General features: G+C 40.5%; 1 protein-coding gene across 3 annotated transcripts; it reads left to right on the top strand.

Annotated features, from left to right (window-relative positions):
- The first annotated feature begins 5,515 nt into the window (after window positions 1-5,515).
- On the top strand, window positions 5,516-13,329 carry LOC109195603 (uncharacterized). Of its 3 annotated transcripts, XR_002057158.2 has the most exons (7): window positions 5,516-6,187; window positions 6,436-7,035; window positions 10,309-10,354; window positions 10,787-10,878; window positions 11,234-11,344; window positions 11,466-11,742; window positions 12,617-13,329. XR_002057158.2 is itself a non-coding variant. In XM_019347866.2 (6 exons), exons 3-6 carry the CDS (start codon window positions 10,790-10,792, stop codon window positions 12,824-12,826), a joined length of 687 nt encoding a protein of 228 aa, XP_019203411.1. In that variant the 5' UTR covers window positions 5,543-7,035; window positions 10,309-10,354; window positions 10,787-10,789; the 3' UTR covers window positions 12,827-13,329. The 3 variants fall into 3 exon arrangements, 2 of the variants coding, with proteins under 2 accessions (XP_019203411.1, XP_019203410.1); XM_019347866.2 differs by having other exon boundaries at window positions 5,543-7,035; XM_019347865.2 differs by lacking the exons at window positions 5,516-6,187; window positions 6,436-7,035 and adding an exon at window positions 10,138-10,216.
- Window positions 13,330-19,088: the final 5,759 nt, after the last annotated feature.

Here is a 19,088-nt window from a genome sequence, read left to right on the forward strand (position 1 = left end):
CCTTCAGCTTTCAGGGTCCTCATACACTGTGTCTGAGGAGGATGTGAGGAAGTGCTTCAGTGCTTGATTTTTATGCAGATATCCCTTGTCTAGTGCATGTTATGTTTAGTTTTGCTTCCCCTGTCTTCGTTAGATTCCATGGAGCTGTGTTCCCAGGTGTTTCCCATCTCCCTAATTACCCAGCATGTATATACTCTCTAAGTCTCCCTTGATTCTTCGTCATGTCATCACTTATGCTTGTATCCTCCCTGACAGTTTGTGGTCCTTCAAGATTAGTCGAAGTTTGGTTTCCTATTTTTTGGACCTGTATTACTTTGTACTTTAAGTTCTGCAGTAAAGCTGTGTTTTAGTTTAAATTTAGTTCATGAGTCCTGCATTTGGGTCCGATTCCTGCCTGCTACACAGCCAGCTTTGATATTTTTTGGATCAGACATCTAAAAGATACACAGTGAACACACAGGAAATAATTACGCATGTTAAATTCGCATTTGTGTGGAATGTATAAATTTTTAGCATATATGGAAAAAGATATGATAATAAAAACAGTATAGAGTGGCTCTATAGTGTAATGGTTTATATATTCACCTAACAAGTGAAAGATCCAAATAAACAGTACATACTTCAAATGTGACACAAAAGCCACACATGTTGTATCTCCCTAAAGGCTTTATCCTTTTGACTGTAGTTGCAAAGAAAATCCAACTTTTGAATAACAGTCAGTGCAAAGGCAGCACCAGTGTTTTACATTGCTAACCAACAATCACAACAAATTGCTTTCTTTTGCAGAAAAGTTTTGTGTATTTAAAAACAGATTTTTCCCAGTGCTACGGCCCCCATGCTGAGTTAAATGAAGGCATTTATTCTCCAACTGAATTGGGCCTGGAGATATGCTTTCATTAGGACTGTGATTAGCATAGTGCTTGTTACTACTGGGGCTGTTAGCGAAACAGAGCTGTCTGTCTGTCTCTACATGTTCCCTCATTACAAGCAACACAGACAACAGCTGTAGAGTGGAGTTATAAGAATCACAGGCAGGACACACAGGTTACAGCTCAAACTGTTTAATGGCTTGAGAAAAGAGTGATTGCTGATTTTAATGCACCTCAGCTAATAAACAACTAGGAGAAAGACTGGCTGATGTGTGGTATTTTTATCTTCTGTGTCGAGTAGCTGGTAACAAGAGTGAGAAAGAGAAAATAGTTCAAAAAGTTCATTGGAAATTATTCATGTGAAAAATCTAAATAGAAAACTGGAGGAATCTGAACAAAGGTTGTGGTGCTACATGGTGTTTCCTGGGTTTAATCATTTCATCTATCACTGGTTTGTGCAACAAAGTTAAGCATGGTGTAAAGAGGTCATGTATGATAATGATGCTGTCTACTGAAGTAGCTTCAGTTTCCTATTTTCATTCACTGAAAGATACTGAAACACCTGAAATTAAGTGGAAAAAATTGATTGCTTGCACATAGTTAGGATACTGGAAAAAGGAATATTCTGTTGTGTTTTAAGTCTTTGATATGAGGTCATGTACAATAACGATGCCGTCAACTGAAAGTATCTTTCAATAAGTTTCCCATTTTTCATGTTTGGAACTCTTCCGCTGTTCTGAGGTACTTTAACTTTGATCTGACATTAATATGCCTGTGATGATAGACCACATGAAAAATCAATGGCCCTGGCAGAGGTTTGTGCTTGCAGAGTGCTGCTTTGGGGAGCTACGCCAGTCTGTGACCAAATTCAAATCCACTTCATCCATCACTTTTCCCCAGTTGACCGCAAATAAAAATTTGATCATCATAATCCCAAAGGCTGAGAATGGAGAAAGGACAAATCTTCAATACATTATGATCAATTAATACAATTTTAAATCTTTATTAGAGTCTACAGTCTGCACATTAGGCAAAACCTCAACATAAAGGACATTTTACTACGTTCATACTTCAGGTGTGGATTGAACAGACTTAGGGTATATAACATATTAGCAGGTTATGCTGAGACTAGCTGGTAACATGCTTATTATTAACATTTACATCATCTGTATCATTTTCTTTTGTTGACCCATTTAAGAACATTCACATATTGTGTTGCTACAAAGGGAATTATGGGATTATCTTCTTTGCTTTCATAAAGCATAGTCCAGTTTATCCTCTGCTAAATCATAATACCATACCATAATAAAGGTTGCTTTGATACTGTTATTTAGAGAATTAGAATAGCTCTTGTTATGGCTGCCATGCAGATACCTCCATGTCTACTAGCTTTATCTAAAGTAAAATGTAGTTTAAAAAACCTCACCAGTCTTAGAGACTATCTTGAAAAGTGCACCATTTTAAATTTTGAATTGTGGCTTTTCAAAAGTGCAATCATAAGAGTATATATGGCAGCTCTGGTTATCATGTGTAGGCTATGTGTCAAAGATTTCTACCATTCCCTTGTAGGACACGCATCTTTCAGCTACTTAAGTTGATCACATGTTCTTGAGAAAAACATTGGAGGCTGTTGAGTAATTAGCTCCTAATTTACTCTTTTTGTTGTGCTGTCTCTTGCTGCTTCTTCTCCCTTTTACTTTCTAAGCACACGAGCTATTGCTGCCCCTCTATGAAACTATATGTATGATAGGATTGGCATCCAAATGCAATATCTCAGAGACCAGAGATTTAAAAGGAGAAAATAAGAAAATAAACAGCTTTAATGTTCCACACATACAAAACACTAAACAAAGGCTGGTCAGAAACAAGGAATACTAAAAAACATGCACAACCATGACAAATGAGGGACGACAATGAAAGAGCCTGAGGGTGGTGATGAGGTGAAGAGAACCAATAAGAGTCACCAGTAATTTTTCAGAAGATAAAGTAAATTAAGTAGTTTTAGTAGTGGGTGATATCATGTAAACACTGTCATGATTTGGTGTAAACATTTTGTCATTTGTAAACTATAAATGACATGGATTCTACATTGTAACTGATGTGATGTTCTACAAAGTGGTTTTAATTTTAAAAAAAAAAGAGGCAAAAATTAGTTGGTTTCTTTATTCAACTTTTGAACAGTTGTACTCAATCAGTACATATTTAGTAAATGCAAATTATTTACATGGCAGTGCACTACAGGCATAAATCTAGACCCCTAGATAAAACATTATGTGTCATTCCCACGACCCACAGCTTTACTGTGTTCCAGCAAAGTATCCAACAGCAGTGACAACTCCTCCACAGTAGCAGGTGGGATTTTTCTTTTTTGAGGACGGCTCCTTTTACCTTTCAATAGGGATAGTCTGTTTATATTTTGATCAAGAGCCTTTTTTTGGGCAGCTGAAGAGGAGAAGTCTATCTTATGGCCAACCTCTGGTTGTATCTTGGTCATATTACCCAGCAAAGCCCAGTATGCAGGTTCATCTGTAACAGTCCTTGTGCCACAGATCCGCACAGTTGTTTCTACATTAAACAGAAGAGCAGGGACATGGCTGCAGGTCTCTGCGACTCCGGTCATACAGGTGCAGTGAGGGGCTTCAACCTTCCCTGTGATGCTCACAGTGACCCATGGCTGCAATGCTGGTTCATTCAGTCTTTGAGAGTGCAGCACCTGAAACAAACACACAAAGTTCATTTAATGACAAGAACTATGAGCCAAGGCCGACATAAATGTGTTTTATCTACTTTATCATAAATGTAACAAAGTGTTTAGAAAGTTAGCACATACATGTAATTTTTCATTTTTTTTATGCATCCATCTATAGAACGCTGCATGTTATATTCTAAATCTGCCTGTTCTCTGTCAGAAACCTGCCTGCAGAAAATGAACCTAAAGTATGTAATGCAAGGATGTAATCACTTTCAAGATGGAGAAAGCATAAAGTGACAATTATGAATCACTTATTTGATAAGGAGATTGTCCAGGTCATTAATCAATATATAAAACTAAAAATGTATTTTTAGTGACACAGGATACAAATATGGAAGCAAGATGTATAATTAGAATTATTTATAATAAATATGAATAAATTATTGCAATTTCTTTAACCATAAAGAATAACTAAATCCTTCAGGACAATGTCACATCAGTGCACTGAACTCACTATGTTATCCCTATAACAGCCTCCACATGTTCTCACTGTAATTTCCCCCTCATGAATGAATTTATGCTGCACTAATCTGAATGTTCGGAGGCAAATCAAACGCATTTCACACGCAGTACTCGAGCTGACTTACCTTTGTTTGGATGACGACTTGTACGCGCTGACTCCACAGACAAGGTATGAAAATATGTCAGGCTACGTCAATAGCGGTTGGTCTTCAGGGTTTCTACTCCACGGCCATATTTCATACGGGTCCACATTTCCAGTGCACGCTATTTTCTGCAGGTACCGCCGCTTCGCCTCAGGACGCAATCAGTCTCTATACAGTCCATTCTCTTTTGAGCTGCTTTTAAGCATCTTTCTTGTCGTCGTCGTTCTAACACAGTGTGTTTGTTTTGATTCGTAGACCCCGAAAATGGCGCCGCGCTCCCACAATGCATTGCGGCGTGACGTCAACTCCAAAGCCCTATAAGAAATTCTCATGTTATGCATTTAGGGATGGGAATTGATAAGAATTTAGCAAAATTACATTTACGCAAATGAATTGCATGCTGTGGGTCAAATGTTTGTGCATGTCTATGCATCTTTGTTGTGATCAGTGTTGGAGACTTTACTTTAAAAAGCAATCATTACACATAGTACACAGACCACCTTTCTTAAAAGTAATGCAGTACGTTACTTAATTACTCCTGGGAAAAAGTAATTCATGTCACTGCCGAGAGGCCAGACCTGATGCGAGGACTCAAATGTAGATGCAGACGGAGGCACAGACTGGCGTGAAAACAGTGCTTTATTTACAAAGTGAGATAAAACTTTAACGTGACTGTTACGTCACATGTAACAGTGACGACCATGAACTGAACTGTGACAAAACATTTAAGGTGTTGACTGTGAACTATGAGACAAAACCTGAAACGTGAAACCTAAACTATGAATTTAGTTTTAATTCAAAATTTTTTGAAACGGGTCCAAAGGGAGAAGGTAGTGGTGTGCGATACTGCATATTTTGGTATTGATCTGATACCAAGTAAATACGGGCCAGTATCGCCGATACCGATACTTTTGAATAAATAAGGTGGATGCGTCATTGAATTGCTAAATCTCAATGAATTTTCATGACCTTAAGTGGGTTTTTTTGTAATGTTTCCTTTTTTATTATTAAATAGTTAAAACCAAGGACATAATTAGGGCAAAGTTTATAATTAAATAAAAAATGCCTTATTGTCATATTTTTTTTTTTTTTAAATCTTAAATAAAAAGTACACCAAAACCAGTAAACAAATTAAAACAAACAAGTACAATTGAGAAACTATAATACAGAAATTAAAATTCTCAAAAACAAAAACAGCAACTGGTGAACATATAAATAAGAAGTAAACAAGTTAACAACCTATGGAGTTAAATCAGGGCCATAATGTTTGTTTAGTTAAAAGAAAAATTTGAAATCGAAAATATGTAAACTGAAAGCAAAAGTCACATTTTTAGAGTGAACTTTGAAAAAGAAAGAGTTGGATTTAAAATTTTCAGATTCAGATCTTTTAAATTAATGTACAAAAAAAAATTCTTCAGGTTCGGATTTTTCTCTCAGCTTCAATTTTTTTTTTTCACTTTCAAAAAAAAATTCTTCAGGTTCGGATTTTTCTCTCAGCTTCAATTTTTTTTTTCACTTTCAGATCTCTATTTTTCAGTTACAGACTTTTGGCCCTGTTTTGACCTGGTGGGCGTGGCTACACCGAGAGGGGCGGGGAATCATGAGTGACAGCAGACCGCTGCAGGCTCAAGATGGTCCATTTTTCATGTTGCCTTCAGGAAACCTGGGAATGAACATAATTTATCAAACACCTCCTGCACTGTATTATTTGATAATGTTTAGAAAACATGTCATGCATAACTGCTAAAACTCAGTTACTAAAGCTCTTTCAAGCAGTAATGTGTACAAATTACGCCGTAACTGATCAATTATGAGACGTTTTCCCAGCCACTACGTGAGAAGTGGTCATTTCCCATGCTCTCAAAGTAGCGCGCATTGTATCGGGTGGGGGCTGCTGTTAACTTGTCCCTCAGTGAACGATGGCGTCGTCTTCCAACAACACTGCTGGTGCGAACAATCAGGTGAGTGTTTAAGTTTGGAACAATTACACTGCAGTCTGTGAATACTACGAATTTAAGAAGTGGCTATTGTTACGGTTAATTTTTCGGCTATTCTGTTTTTTTATTTTATAACGTTTTTTGCTGAAATGCTAGCTCAACAGAAACGCCTCGCTATCATTTTCGGCTGAAACTTACGTCCTAGTTGATCTGTAAGCTTGGAGAACAACAAAGTTAGTGAAGTAACGTAAAATTCTTTGTATTTAATTTAGGAGCAGCTAAAAAGAGAGGTGCTTCAGCGACTACTGCATAAAGTTTCCCAGGTCATGCACAGACAACCCCTCGATGTGGACTATTTGCAGTTTGTTATCGACCATGAGATGGTCCTTTTAAGATCTTTGTCCGATCAGGTTGAGATCCCTCAAAGTATTATAAATGCTCTGATAGAGCTGTCAACTGTGCTCAGTATGGAGGACGTCAATGAACAAACCCCCTCTCAGATGTCAGTGTCAGAAGGAAAGCTGGGACGTCCAAATTACAATGTATCGCCTGTACAGCTCCAGATACTGACAGAAATGTTCTTATCAATCACCCAAATTGCAAAACTTCTTGGAATATCTGTGAGGACAGTGAAACGTCGTTTGCATGAATATGGCATTTCCATAAAGCAGTGCTACAGTACAACAAGTGATGAAGAGCTGGACAATTTAGTAAGATCTATAAAGACAAGAACACCTCATGTTGGATACAGGATGATGAAAGGGATGCTTCAAGCCATGGGCCACCATGTACAGTGGAAGAGAGTGTACTCGTCGATGCACCGTGTGGACTCTGCTGGTATTTTCTCAAGAATGACAAGGCTGGGATTTGTGGTCCGAAGGACATAACACCACATCGGCTGCCTTTACCCAGTATTTTCCTCGCCAATGTCCGTTCTCTGGCAAACAAAATGGATGAGATACGGCTCTCCATCACTAACAACAGACGGATTATGGACTCAAATGTCATGTTTTTCACCGAAACATGGTTGAACAACAGCTGCCCGGACAATGCTATCGAGTTAGCAGGACGCCACACACACCGAGCCGACAGGCTAGCAGATGACTCCGGCAAGACCAGAGGTGAAGGTTTGTGCATTTATATTAACAATGCTTGGTGCATGAACTCCAGTACTACTGAGAGTCACTGCTCACCTAATGCGGAGTTTTTAATGGTCAAATGCAGACCTTACTATCTCCCCAGAGAGCTCACTTCGATCATACTCACTGCAGTATATATCCCCCCCGACGCTAATGCTAGGTTGGCCATGAAAGAACTTTCTGCAGCCATTAACAAACACCAGAATAAACACCCCGAGGCTGCTTTTATTGTTGCTGGCGACTTCAACCACACCAACTTAAAGACAGTCCTCCCCAGATTCCACCAACATGTCTCCTGCCACACCAGAGGAGACAAGACTTTAGACCATGTTTATTCCAACTTGGCTGGAGCCTACAAAGCAACACCCCTCCCCCACATTGGACAATCAGACCATCTCTCCCTGTTCCTCACACCTAGGTATTCACCACTCATCCAACGTGTGAAACCTGCTGTGAGGACAATTAAAGTGTGGCCAGAGGGGACAGACGCAGTGCTCCAGGACAGATTTAAAAACACAGACTGGAATATGTTCACCCACACAGACCTGGACCAGTACGCCTCATCTGTACTGGATTACATCTCCGAAACCACAGACAGTGTCACCACCCAGAAACGGATCACCATGTACCCCAACCAGAAGCCTTGGATGAACCGGGATGTTCGTCTCCTCCTGAAGGCCCGCAACACCGCCTTTAGGTCAGGAGATGCACACGCCTACAGTACAGCCAGGGCTAATCTAAAGAAGGGCATCAAAAAAGCCAAACACCATTACAAAAAGAAGGTAGAAGAACACTTCTCCAACTCCAACCCCCGGCGCATGTGGCAAGGACTCCAGACCATCACAGACTACAGGACCACCAAACCCTCCCCCACATCCTCTGATGTCTCCTTCCTAAACAAGCTCAACAACTTTTATGCTCGTTTTGAGCGAGGGAACCCCACAACCACAACCATAACAGACATGACGCCAGACCACCAACCTCTGACTCTCTCCCCCACCGATGTAGGAGCGGTGCTGAGCAGGATCAATGTCCACAAGGCTGCAGGTCCTGATGGTATCCCCGGGCGTGTTCTCAGAGCGTGTTCTGGGGAGCTTGCAGGAGTGCTCACAGACATATTCAACCTGTCCTTGGCCCACGCTGTGGTACCGGCCTGCTTCAAATCCACCTCCATCGTCCCGATACCCAAAAACTCCAACCCATCTAGCCTCAATGACTACCGCCCAGTAGCCCTCACCCCCATCATCACTAAGTGCTTAGAGCAGCTGGTCTTAGCACACTTCAAATCCTGTCTCCCCCCCACCCTGGACCCCCACCAATTTGCATACCGCCAGAACAGGAGCACAGAGGATGCAGTCTCCATCGCACTGCACTCTGTCCTCTCACACCTGGACAACAACAACACCTACGCCAGAATGCTGTTTATAGACTTCAGTTCAGCATTCAACACAATCCACCCCTCACAACTCATCAGGAAACTGACAGACCTGGGCATCAGTTCCCTCATCTGCAAATGGTTACTGGACTTCCTGACCAACCGCCCCCAACATGTCCAACTGGATAACCGCTGCTCATCTACAATCACAATGAACACCGGTGTACCACAGGGCTGTGTGATGAGCCCTTTCCTCTACTCCCTCTTCACCCACGACTGCAGACCTGCGGATGGTTCCAACACCATCATTAAGTTTGCAGATGACACCACGGTGATTGGCCTCATCAGTGACAACGATGAGGCCGCCTACAGGGAGGAGGTGGATCGTCTGGCTGAGTGGTGCGACACAAACAACCTGCTACTTAACACTGAGAAGACTTAGGAGCTCATTGTGGACTACAGGAGGAATGCTGACCCACATCCACCCATCCACATTAAGGGGATGGCTGTGGAGCGTGTGAGCAGCTTCAAGTTCCTGGGAGTCCACATCTCCGAGGATCTCATCTGGACGACCAACTGCTCCAAGCTGGTCAAGAAGGCTCACCAGCGCCTCTTCTTCTTGAGGACTCTGAGGAAGAACCACCTGTCCTCAGACATCCTGGTGAACTTCTATCGCTGCACCATCGAGAGCATCCTGACCAACTGTATAACAGTCTGGTACGGGAACTGCTCTGCCTCGGACCGGAAGGCGTTGCAGAGGGTCGTGAAAACTGCCCAGCGCATCGCCGGAGCACCACTTCCTGCCATAAAGGACATCTACAGGAAGCGGTGTCTGAAAAGGGCTGGGAAAATCATCAAAGACCCCAGTCACCCATCACATAGACTCTTCACCCTCCTGCCCTCTGGGAGGCGCTACAGGAGCCTCCGGACTAAGACCACCAGGTACCGGAACAGCTTCTTCCCCACAGCTGTCAGACTCCTGAACTCTGCCTCCTGACATCTGACCCACGTTAAACTCATGGACTGAACATACACACACCCACAACCACTAGCACTTTACCACTACTGTACAGTTCTGTGTAAATAATCATTCTGTACATACGATAATTTTTAATCCTACAACTGTTTATAACTTACATAGTTCACATTCTGTATAACTGTATATCTCAGATTTCTGTATAGTTTTTATTTCATATTTATATCCTGTTCATAGCCTGTACATAGCTTGTACTCACTACAGCCTGTACATACTTATAGTTATAGAATATTCATAACATACTTCACACTGTGTACATTATAACATACCATAATAGACCCATTTCTGTAATATACTTACACATCTCTATTATTGCTAATTTATATTGTAATATATCTATATCACGACTAAAGCACTTTCTGGATGGATGCAAACTGCATTTCGTTGCCCTGTACCTGTGACATGTGCAATGACAATAAAGTTGAATTCTAATTCTAATTCTAATATTCAGTGCAAGGTCCTCTTTACTTGATGCATATAGACACAAACCATAAACTAATAAGGTAGGATGAAGTCTGACAATACTGCTAAATACTGAATTATGTTTTATACCTGTTAATGCCCTAGTTGTTGTTTTTTGTTGTTCTTTTTACAGATTTGGCCTGGTGATATTCGGAGGGATAGATGGGTACTCAAGAAAGGTGATTTTTCACTTTCAAAATTGAGCTGAATGAGATGTTAATTGAAAAGTGAAATAAATACTTGTGTTTTGGTCTACCATAAAACTTACCATATACTGTAATATAGAGATCCTTCTGTAGAACAAAATGTTCATAATCTGTTTATGTTTGTCAGTATTTGGTGACTATAAATGCTTGGTAAACTAATTCTTCAAGTTGCTAAAAGGATTTTTTTTTTTTTACCCTTTGCATTTGGGTGAATAGTTGATTACAAGTACTGCTACATCTCATGGCAGCTTGCTACCTTGGGAATTATGTAGCCTGCTTTTTTTCTTGTACTTATAAATATAAAATAAATGTACCAAGCTACAATACCTGATAAACATGTTTCTATCTTTAATTATAGTAACTTAACTTGACCAAGTTTCCACTTAATGATATTTACATCTCTAGATCATGTACCTGGGTGCTGCTGCCAACAACAGAGCATCAACTGCACTTGCTTTCTTCTTGGAGGCTGTACAAAAGTATGGCTTTCCATTGAGGTAAAATCTACACAAAATTAATTTTCACAATGATTGTGCAAATGTGTAAATATGATTCCCCCCCCCTTGATTAGCAGTGTAATTATTTTGACATGCAATATGTAAACTGTAGCCTATATGATCAGTTGTTTATACATCCCCATACAGTTGTTTAAATGGTTCAAACATTTAGAATTCTTGAAAGGTGTGCTTATACAGAGCTGCACACTGTTGAATGACCAAAACAATAAACTTCTAATAACCAGTCTAAATTAAAATTATATTAAAAACACAAAGGCTGCAATAAATTTTAAGAGTGACATGTTTTTTTTAGATTTAAAACAAATTGTACTGTCGATGTTTAATTTTGTTTCAGAGTTCGAGGGGATCAAGGGGTGGAAAATGTTGGAATAGCAAGATGCATGTTCACCATCCGGGGCTGTGGAAGAGGAAGCTTTCTGTCAGGCAAGAGTGTTCACAACCAAAGGTATGTGTAGTATTTGTATAAATGTCCCATGGAAATAAGAAAAATGTTCTTATATATTTTTCAATTCAGTGAATTTCTGGGTAAAATTCTGAAAACGTTGCCATATTTTGATGTTGAACAGAATAGAGCGCTTGTGGCGAGATGTGTGGATGGCTGTTTCAAGCGTGCACTATGAAACCCTTCACAACCTCGAGGATGAAGGCCTTCTGGATCCAACTGATGGTGTCCACATGTTTTGTGCCCAACATACATTTCTTCCACGTCTGCAGAGGGATCTGGATGTCTTTAGACAGGGTTGGGATAACCACCCTCTAAGGACAGAGAGGAATCTGTCCCCACAACAACTGTGGACACTGGGACTCCACCAGAATCCAGTTGATACTCCAGACACAGTGGAGGTACTAAAACAAATCTAAATTATACAATCCCTCTTTAATCAAGTTTCAAAAAGTGCACTTGGAGATGTTGAAAAAAAAAACACGGTGTGCTGTCACTGCAGACTATCAGCTTTAAGTTGAGGGTATTTGCATCCAAATCAGTTAAAAGTTGTAGGAGTTACAACAGTCTGCATGTGTACCCCCCACTTGTTAAGTTACTAAAAGTAATGAGACAGAACATTAATCATAACTGAAACTGGATCGCAGAGACTTCAGCAGATGTTGGGCTTCATACCTGCTGATGCTCTGTCAGGCCTCTACTGCAACTGTCTTCACTTCCAGCTATTATTGAGGCATTTGCCCTTCAATTTTGTCTTCAGCAATGAAACACTGCTCCGTCAGATTCAGGTCAAGTGATTGACGTGGCCACTGCATAACATTCCACTTCTTTTAACTATTTGTTTTTTTTCTGCAGAATGCTTTAAGTGATTGTCCATCTGGACCATCAAGTGCTGCCTCATGAGTTTCGAAGCATTTGGCTGAATATGAGCAGATATATTGCCCAAAACACTTCAAAATTTATCCTGCTGTTTTTGTCAGGAGTTGCTTCACTAAATACAAGAATATCACATCCCTGGCCATGGAACATCAGAGAAGCCAATTGTTCCATTACTTTTGGTCCCTTAAGTAGAATGCACATATGAAAACAGTTCAAATACCTCTGCAGTTATAGCCAATCGTGTTAGTTTCATTTCAAATCCACTGCGTGGCATATAGAGCCAAAAGTAGAATTCCCATGTTCCAATATTTATGGAGCTGACTGTTTGTCTTGAATTTCCCAACACTGTTTTTGAATTGTCATTTGAAATATCTTTTTTTTTAAAAATCATCACAGGAAATCGAGGATGCGTACTTGGATGTCAACTCTATTGGTGAGCTGGATGGGAGCAATCCTGGAGTAATTCTTCCATCTTTTGAATGTCCTCTATCTGAGGAGGACATGGCAAGACTAAGAGACACTGTCAATGTAACAAGGCCCTCTCAGTCACATGGCCGAGACATTTATTTGGATGTACTTAACTTTGTACTAACTCACCGTTCCTAGGCGGCAACATTTTTATTTTGAATTTTCAACCCAGAGAAGGTTCATGAATAGCTCAGACTTTTATTTGATGTGATATACATGTAAAATGAACCTGCCAGGAAATTTTTATGTGAACACTCAAACATCACATTACAAACTATTTTTTTTGTCTCTGGCACATTTTTCAACAGTAAACCTGTATATTTTTGTGTGCTTCATGCCACTCATTAAAGAACTCTGGCTGTCAATCTCCAACTTTGAAATGTCCTTCCTGAACATTAAATGGAAGGAGCAGCATTTTGAGTTACACCTCAAAACTGTTGATAGACAATGCTATGCTTTACACATTGTTAAATTCCTGGCCAAGATGAAAAGCCTCCAGCAGAACCATTCTGAATTGACTATAGGACTTCATATGTTTCACAGGCAGGACAATGGTCTTAGCACAGGATGACACAACAGGATAGCGGATGCTGTGATTTCCAAAGTCAGCTTCACAATTGTGATTAAATTTTACCACCACAGCAAAGTCCTTCTTTTCTGAAGGAGAGGAACATGGCCTTGACCGGTGATCCATTGCAGAAACCTGGCAGGTGTGATAGATCTTGGGCCATCTTCGTCAGCTACATGTTCTTGACCTTGTGTTAGGATAAGAGTGAATTTTAAGACGTTTTGAAGAACCCTGGCCTTTTGGACAAAAAAAATATCTAAATATTTGAATTCGATACAAGTGTAACTTTTGTCACAAAAACCTTAGAATATAATTTTGGAATGTGACAACTATAAACTAGACAAAAATAACCATTTACCTCCTGACTCATAAAGCAAGTCCTGAATGAAGTTAACCAGGTCCAGCTCAACCTGATGCTTGGAGGTTCCCTTCTCACTCAGCTGAGGGTGAATGGATGCCATGACAAACTCGGCATTAACCTATGATGATATTAGAAAGCAAAGCAACCCAACGGCTTGATTACTTCAGGGCTGCAGTATTCGGGCCCTAGAACTTTTCCACAGTTTGTCACATTATAGCCACAAACATGAATATATTTTATTGGAATTCAACATAAAAGACCAATAAAAAGTGGTAAACAATTGAGAATTGTAACAAAATTCATCCATGATTCCAAACATTTTTTTACAAATAAATAACTGAAAAGTGTGGTGTGTGTAATTATTCAGCCCCCTCAGTCAATACGTTTTAGAAACACCTTTTGCTGCAATTACAGCTCCCAGTCTTTTAGGGTATGTCTCTACCAGCTTTGCACATTTACAGACTGACATTCTTGCTCATTCTTCTTTGCCAAACTGCTCCAGCTCAGTCAGATTAGATAGACAGCGTTTGTGAACAGCAGTTTTCAGATCTTGCCACAGATTCTGGATTGGATTTAGATCTGGACATTGACTGGGCCGTTCTAACACATGGAAATGTTTTGTTTTTCTATTGTTGCCCTGGCTTTACTGTATGTTTAGCAATCATCAGGAAATGTCTATGGGCAACTGACTACACTGAGACCAAAGGGGGCTGAATAATTACACACACCACACTTTTCAGTTATTTATTTGTAATAAATATTTGGCATCATGTATGATTTTTGTTCCACTTCTCTAATGTACACCACTTTGTGTAGGTGTTTCATTTAGAGTTCAAATAAAATAGATTCATATTTGTATTGTATACATATTTTATTACTAAATTGTCCAGCTCTTCATCACTTGTTGTACTGTAGCACTGCTTTATGGAAATGCCATATTCATGCAAACGACGTTTCACTGTCCTCACAGATATTCCAAGAAGTTTTGCAATTTGGGTGATTGATAAGAACATTTCTGTCGGTATCTGGAGCTGTACAGGCGATACATTGTAATTTGGACGTCCCAGCTTTCCTTCTGACACTGACATCTGAGAGGGGGTTTGTTCATTGACGTCCTCCATACTGAGCACAGTTGACAGCTCTATCAGAGCATTTATAATACTTTGAGGGATCTCAACCTGATCGGACAAAGATCTTAAAAGGACCATCTCATGGTCGATAACAAACTGCAAATAGTCCACATCGAGGGGTTGTCTGTGCATGACCTGGGAAACTTTATGCAGTAGTCGCTGAAGCACCTCTCTTTTTAGCTGCTCCTAAATTAAATACAAAGAATTTTACGTTACTTCACTAACTTTGTTGTTCTCCAAGCTTACAGATCAACTAGGACGTAAGTTTCAGCCGAAAATGATAGCGAGGCGTTTCTGTTGAGCTAGCATTTCAGCAAAAAACGTTATAAAATAAAAAAAGAGAATAGCCGAAAAATTAACCGTAACAATAGCCACTTCTTAAATTCGTAGTATTCACAGACTGCAGTGTAATTGTTCCAAACTTAAACACTCACCTGATTGTTCGCGCCAGCAGTGTTGTTGGAAGACGACGCCATCGTTCACTGAGGGACAAGTTAACAGCAGCCCCCACCCGATACAATGCGCGCTACTTTGAGAGCATGGGAAATGACCACTTCTCACGTAGTGGCTGGGAAAACGTCTCATAATTGATCAGTTACAGCGTAATTTGTACACATTACTGCTTGAAAGAGCTTTAGTAACTGAGTTTTAGCGGTTATGCATGACATGTTTTCTAAACATTATCAAATAATACAGTGCAGGAGGTGTTTGATAAATTATGTTCATTCCCAGGTTTCCTGAAGGCAACATGAAAAATGGACCATCTTGAGCCTGCAGCGGTCTGCTGTCACTCATGATTCCCCGCCCCTCTCTGTGTAGCCACGCCCACCAGGCCAAAACAGGGCCAAAAGTCTGTAACTGAAAAATAGAGATCTGAAAGATCAAAAAAATAAATTGAAGCTGAGAGAAAAATCCGAACCTGAAGAATTTTTTTTTGTACATTAATTTAAAAGATCTGAATCTGAAAATTTTAAATCCAACTCTTTCTTTTTCAAAGTTCACTCTAAAAATGTGACTTTTGCTTTCAGTTTACATATTTTCGATTTCAAATTTTTCTTTTAACTAAACAAACATTATGGCCCTGATTTAACTCCATAACAACCCCCAAAGCCTTTAGTTAGTCTGTGCAGAACAAAGCCAGGTATTTTTTGGCAAGTTTGCTCAAAGAGGGAAATGTTTGTTCATTGTTTTTCCACCAAAGTAGAAAGTAAAGCAGAGCTGGTAGCAGAGCTGGGGGCAGATGATGAATGTGCTGACATCTGACTCAATAACTGCATTTCAGTTAGAAGTCGGGTTTTTACACAGTTAGCGTTTGTAGGGTCACGGAATCCAAGGCTTTTAAATCTGTTGTCCAGGAAGGTGCAGACAGCAAAACCCTAAAATGTTATTATAGGATTGAAATGACAGTGATAATGCCCTGACAGCTGAGCAGCTAGCTTGCTACGTTGAGACTCTGAAGCTTTAGTGGTTCTGAGAAGCAGTGACACCAGAGGAATCACCTTGGACACAGAAACATGTTTTTCAGTAGACGTCTCTCTGGTTGCTTGCTCAAATGGTCTCAGTGCATTGATGGAGAGACGAATGACAGACCATTCTTCCTCATTTAAAGAAAGGAGACAGAGGACTGTGGTAATTTCCTCCTTTTGCTCAAGCAATCTCTCCCACATGTAGAATATAGAGTTCCACCTTGTCTCAACTGGTTGAATTAGTTTTCGTTCAGGGAACTTCTGCTTCTTCTGGATGTCTTTGAGCTTGTGCTGCTTTAGTGCTGTGGTGAAAGAAATCAACAATAGCACTGCTTTTCTGCTGGAACTCAAGCAAGTCAGGCAGGGCTTTAATGCAGGCTTTTACCACCAAATTTAAAGTGTGTGCAAAACATGGGTAGTGTGCCCATCCTGCTTTGCGCACAGCAGCAACCATGTTTGCACCATTGTCTGTTACAACAGGCAGAATCTTGTCCCTTATGCCCCATTCTTCTGTGATTCTGATTAATTGTGCACAAATATTGTCTGCACTGTGTTGTCCAGCAACAGAGCATGTTTGTAGCATGTATGCTACCATTTGCCAGTTTTCATCGATCATGTGGCATGACACTGTTAAATATGCCTCTGTGGCTCTTGATGTCCACAAGTCAGTGATGAGCACAACATTGTCCACACCACTCAGTACCTTTCTAACCTTTGCACAACAGTCTTCATAAAGAGCTGGTAGTTTCCCCTCCATTAAAGATTTTCTGCCTGGAATTTTGTACCGGGGGTCAAGTGTCTTCACAAAATTCCTGAAGCCATCATCCTCCACTATGGAAAGCGGTCGCAGGTCTTTCACAATCATCTCTGTCAGGCTCTTTGTGATCTCCTCTGCTCTTGGGGAATCAGCTACGTGAAATAATGAAAGAAATAAGCTTTAGCACATATATGTGTAGTTTAAATACAGTAATCATACAGTATCCCTTTGACAGTTAACACAAAAGGGCAACAGTGTTGGGAAGGTTACTTTTAAAATATATTCCACTACAGATAACAGAATACATGCCCCAAAATGTATTTTTTAACATATTCCGTTACGTTACTCAATGAGAGTAACGTATTCTGAATACATTAAATTACTTAATATATTATCATGCTTTTTACAACTACATGAATGTCCTATTGCTGTGTGATTTATTACTATTACTGAAGGCTACTCGCCATACCAATACCAACTAGATGTTTAAATCTTAATATAAAATGAGTAACAGTAGGGTGGGCATTAGGTAAGGCTGCACTTTTTGCAGCGATCTCGTATAGAAAACTATTCTGCGCGTATATAAAACAGGTCCGCGTCTCCGAACCGTAGTAAAGGGACCTCTGGCTGATACGGTGGGTTCCGTGTCGGGCTCGTAGCCGAAAACTAGCTTTACTTTGTTGTCTGGGTCAACTTCGCTAGCGAGAGACAGAGAGAGGCGTTGAAAGGCTGCTCCAACGGAACTTATTGTTTCAGAGAAAAACAAGAACACAGTGTACAGTCGAGTCTTAATAGCTGACTTACAACTGGGCTCGTTAGGCTCTCTTTTTGGCTGCAAATACGTAACGCCAGTACATGTATTCTGTTACTCCCCAACACTGAAGGGCAATAATATTCAATAAATTCTGAGCCATATTATAATCAGTATATGTGTTTCAATTCCAGTAAATGTATTTATTTAAATAACACATTTCAATGGGATAAGTGCATTACATAAGGTCTTAGCATAATTTATGCTTTTTGAGTTGGCTAAAGTAACAAATAACAGTTTCACTTTGTTACTTTCAACATCATAACCTGCCTGGATATTCTCTGCCATGCTGAAAGGCCTCTGCTAATTACCCCTGCCTCTGGACTGGGGGTCTTGCAGCGTGGACAGGGGGTGGGGGATTTCGCTCCTCCTCTCTACGTTTCTGTAGCTCCATGCTTTCTTTCGGATGTTTTTTTTTATATGTTTATATAAATTGGTAGTGTTTCCACTATACCTGACAAGCTTTTTACAAATCCCACATTTTGCTGTTGTCTCATTTTCGACTTAAAAATACAGCCACACAATGCTCCTCTTTCTCTCTGCCATTCTTCTGTTGTATTTTCTCTGTGTGTGACGTGTGTGAGGGGGGGAGGGGGAGCAAAGTGTGCCTGCTCTGCACTGACACAGGAGCGGCGATTACAGCGACCTGGCTGTTTTCTCTTTGCCGAAACCACAGCATTGCAAACAAGAGCGCACGTTAAAGTGAAGAATTGATCTCACCAGGATAGTATCGGTCCGTTACCAATACCGACTTGGTATCGATATAATCGATATTTGGATCGATCTGCCCAGAAGGGGCTGTGGCATGTGCAGAGGTGTGTAGAGTCATTATAATTAAAGGACACAGGGAGTCAGCTGGGTTCCAGTGATTTACAGTAAGTATCATTGAAGGAAGGAATACTTCAAGGGCGTCTTTAATCCTCTGATGGAGTAGTTGTCCCTCTCTGTTTCCTTTACGGAAGACGTGTCAGTGGGATTCAGGTCACTGAGGTAGTTAAACAACTCCTTGGTGGCAGGGCCCCTGGGTTGGATGAGGTTCAGCCCGAGTTCCTGAAGGCTCTGGATGTTGAAGGGCTGTCTTGGCTGACACGCCTCTACAATGTTGCATGGAGATTAGGGGTAGTATCTCTGGATTGGTGGTTCCCATTTTCAAGAAGGGAGACCAGAGTGTGTGCTCAAACTATAGGGGGATCACACTCCGCAGCTTCCCTGGGAAAGTCTATGCTAGGTTGCTGGAAAGGAGGAGGAACAATGCAGTTTTTGCCTCGGTCGCAGGACACTGGACCAACTCTTTACCCTCTTGAGGA

This window comes from Oreochromis niloticus, linkage group LG9 (assembly GCF_001858045.2).
Source record: "Oreochromis niloticus isolate F11D_XX linkage group LG9, O_niloticus_UMD_NMBU, whole genome shotgun sequence".
Classification (NCBI taxonomy): Eukaryota; Metazoa; Chordata; class Actinopteri; order Cichliformes; family Cichlidae; genus Oreochromis; species Oreochromis niloticus.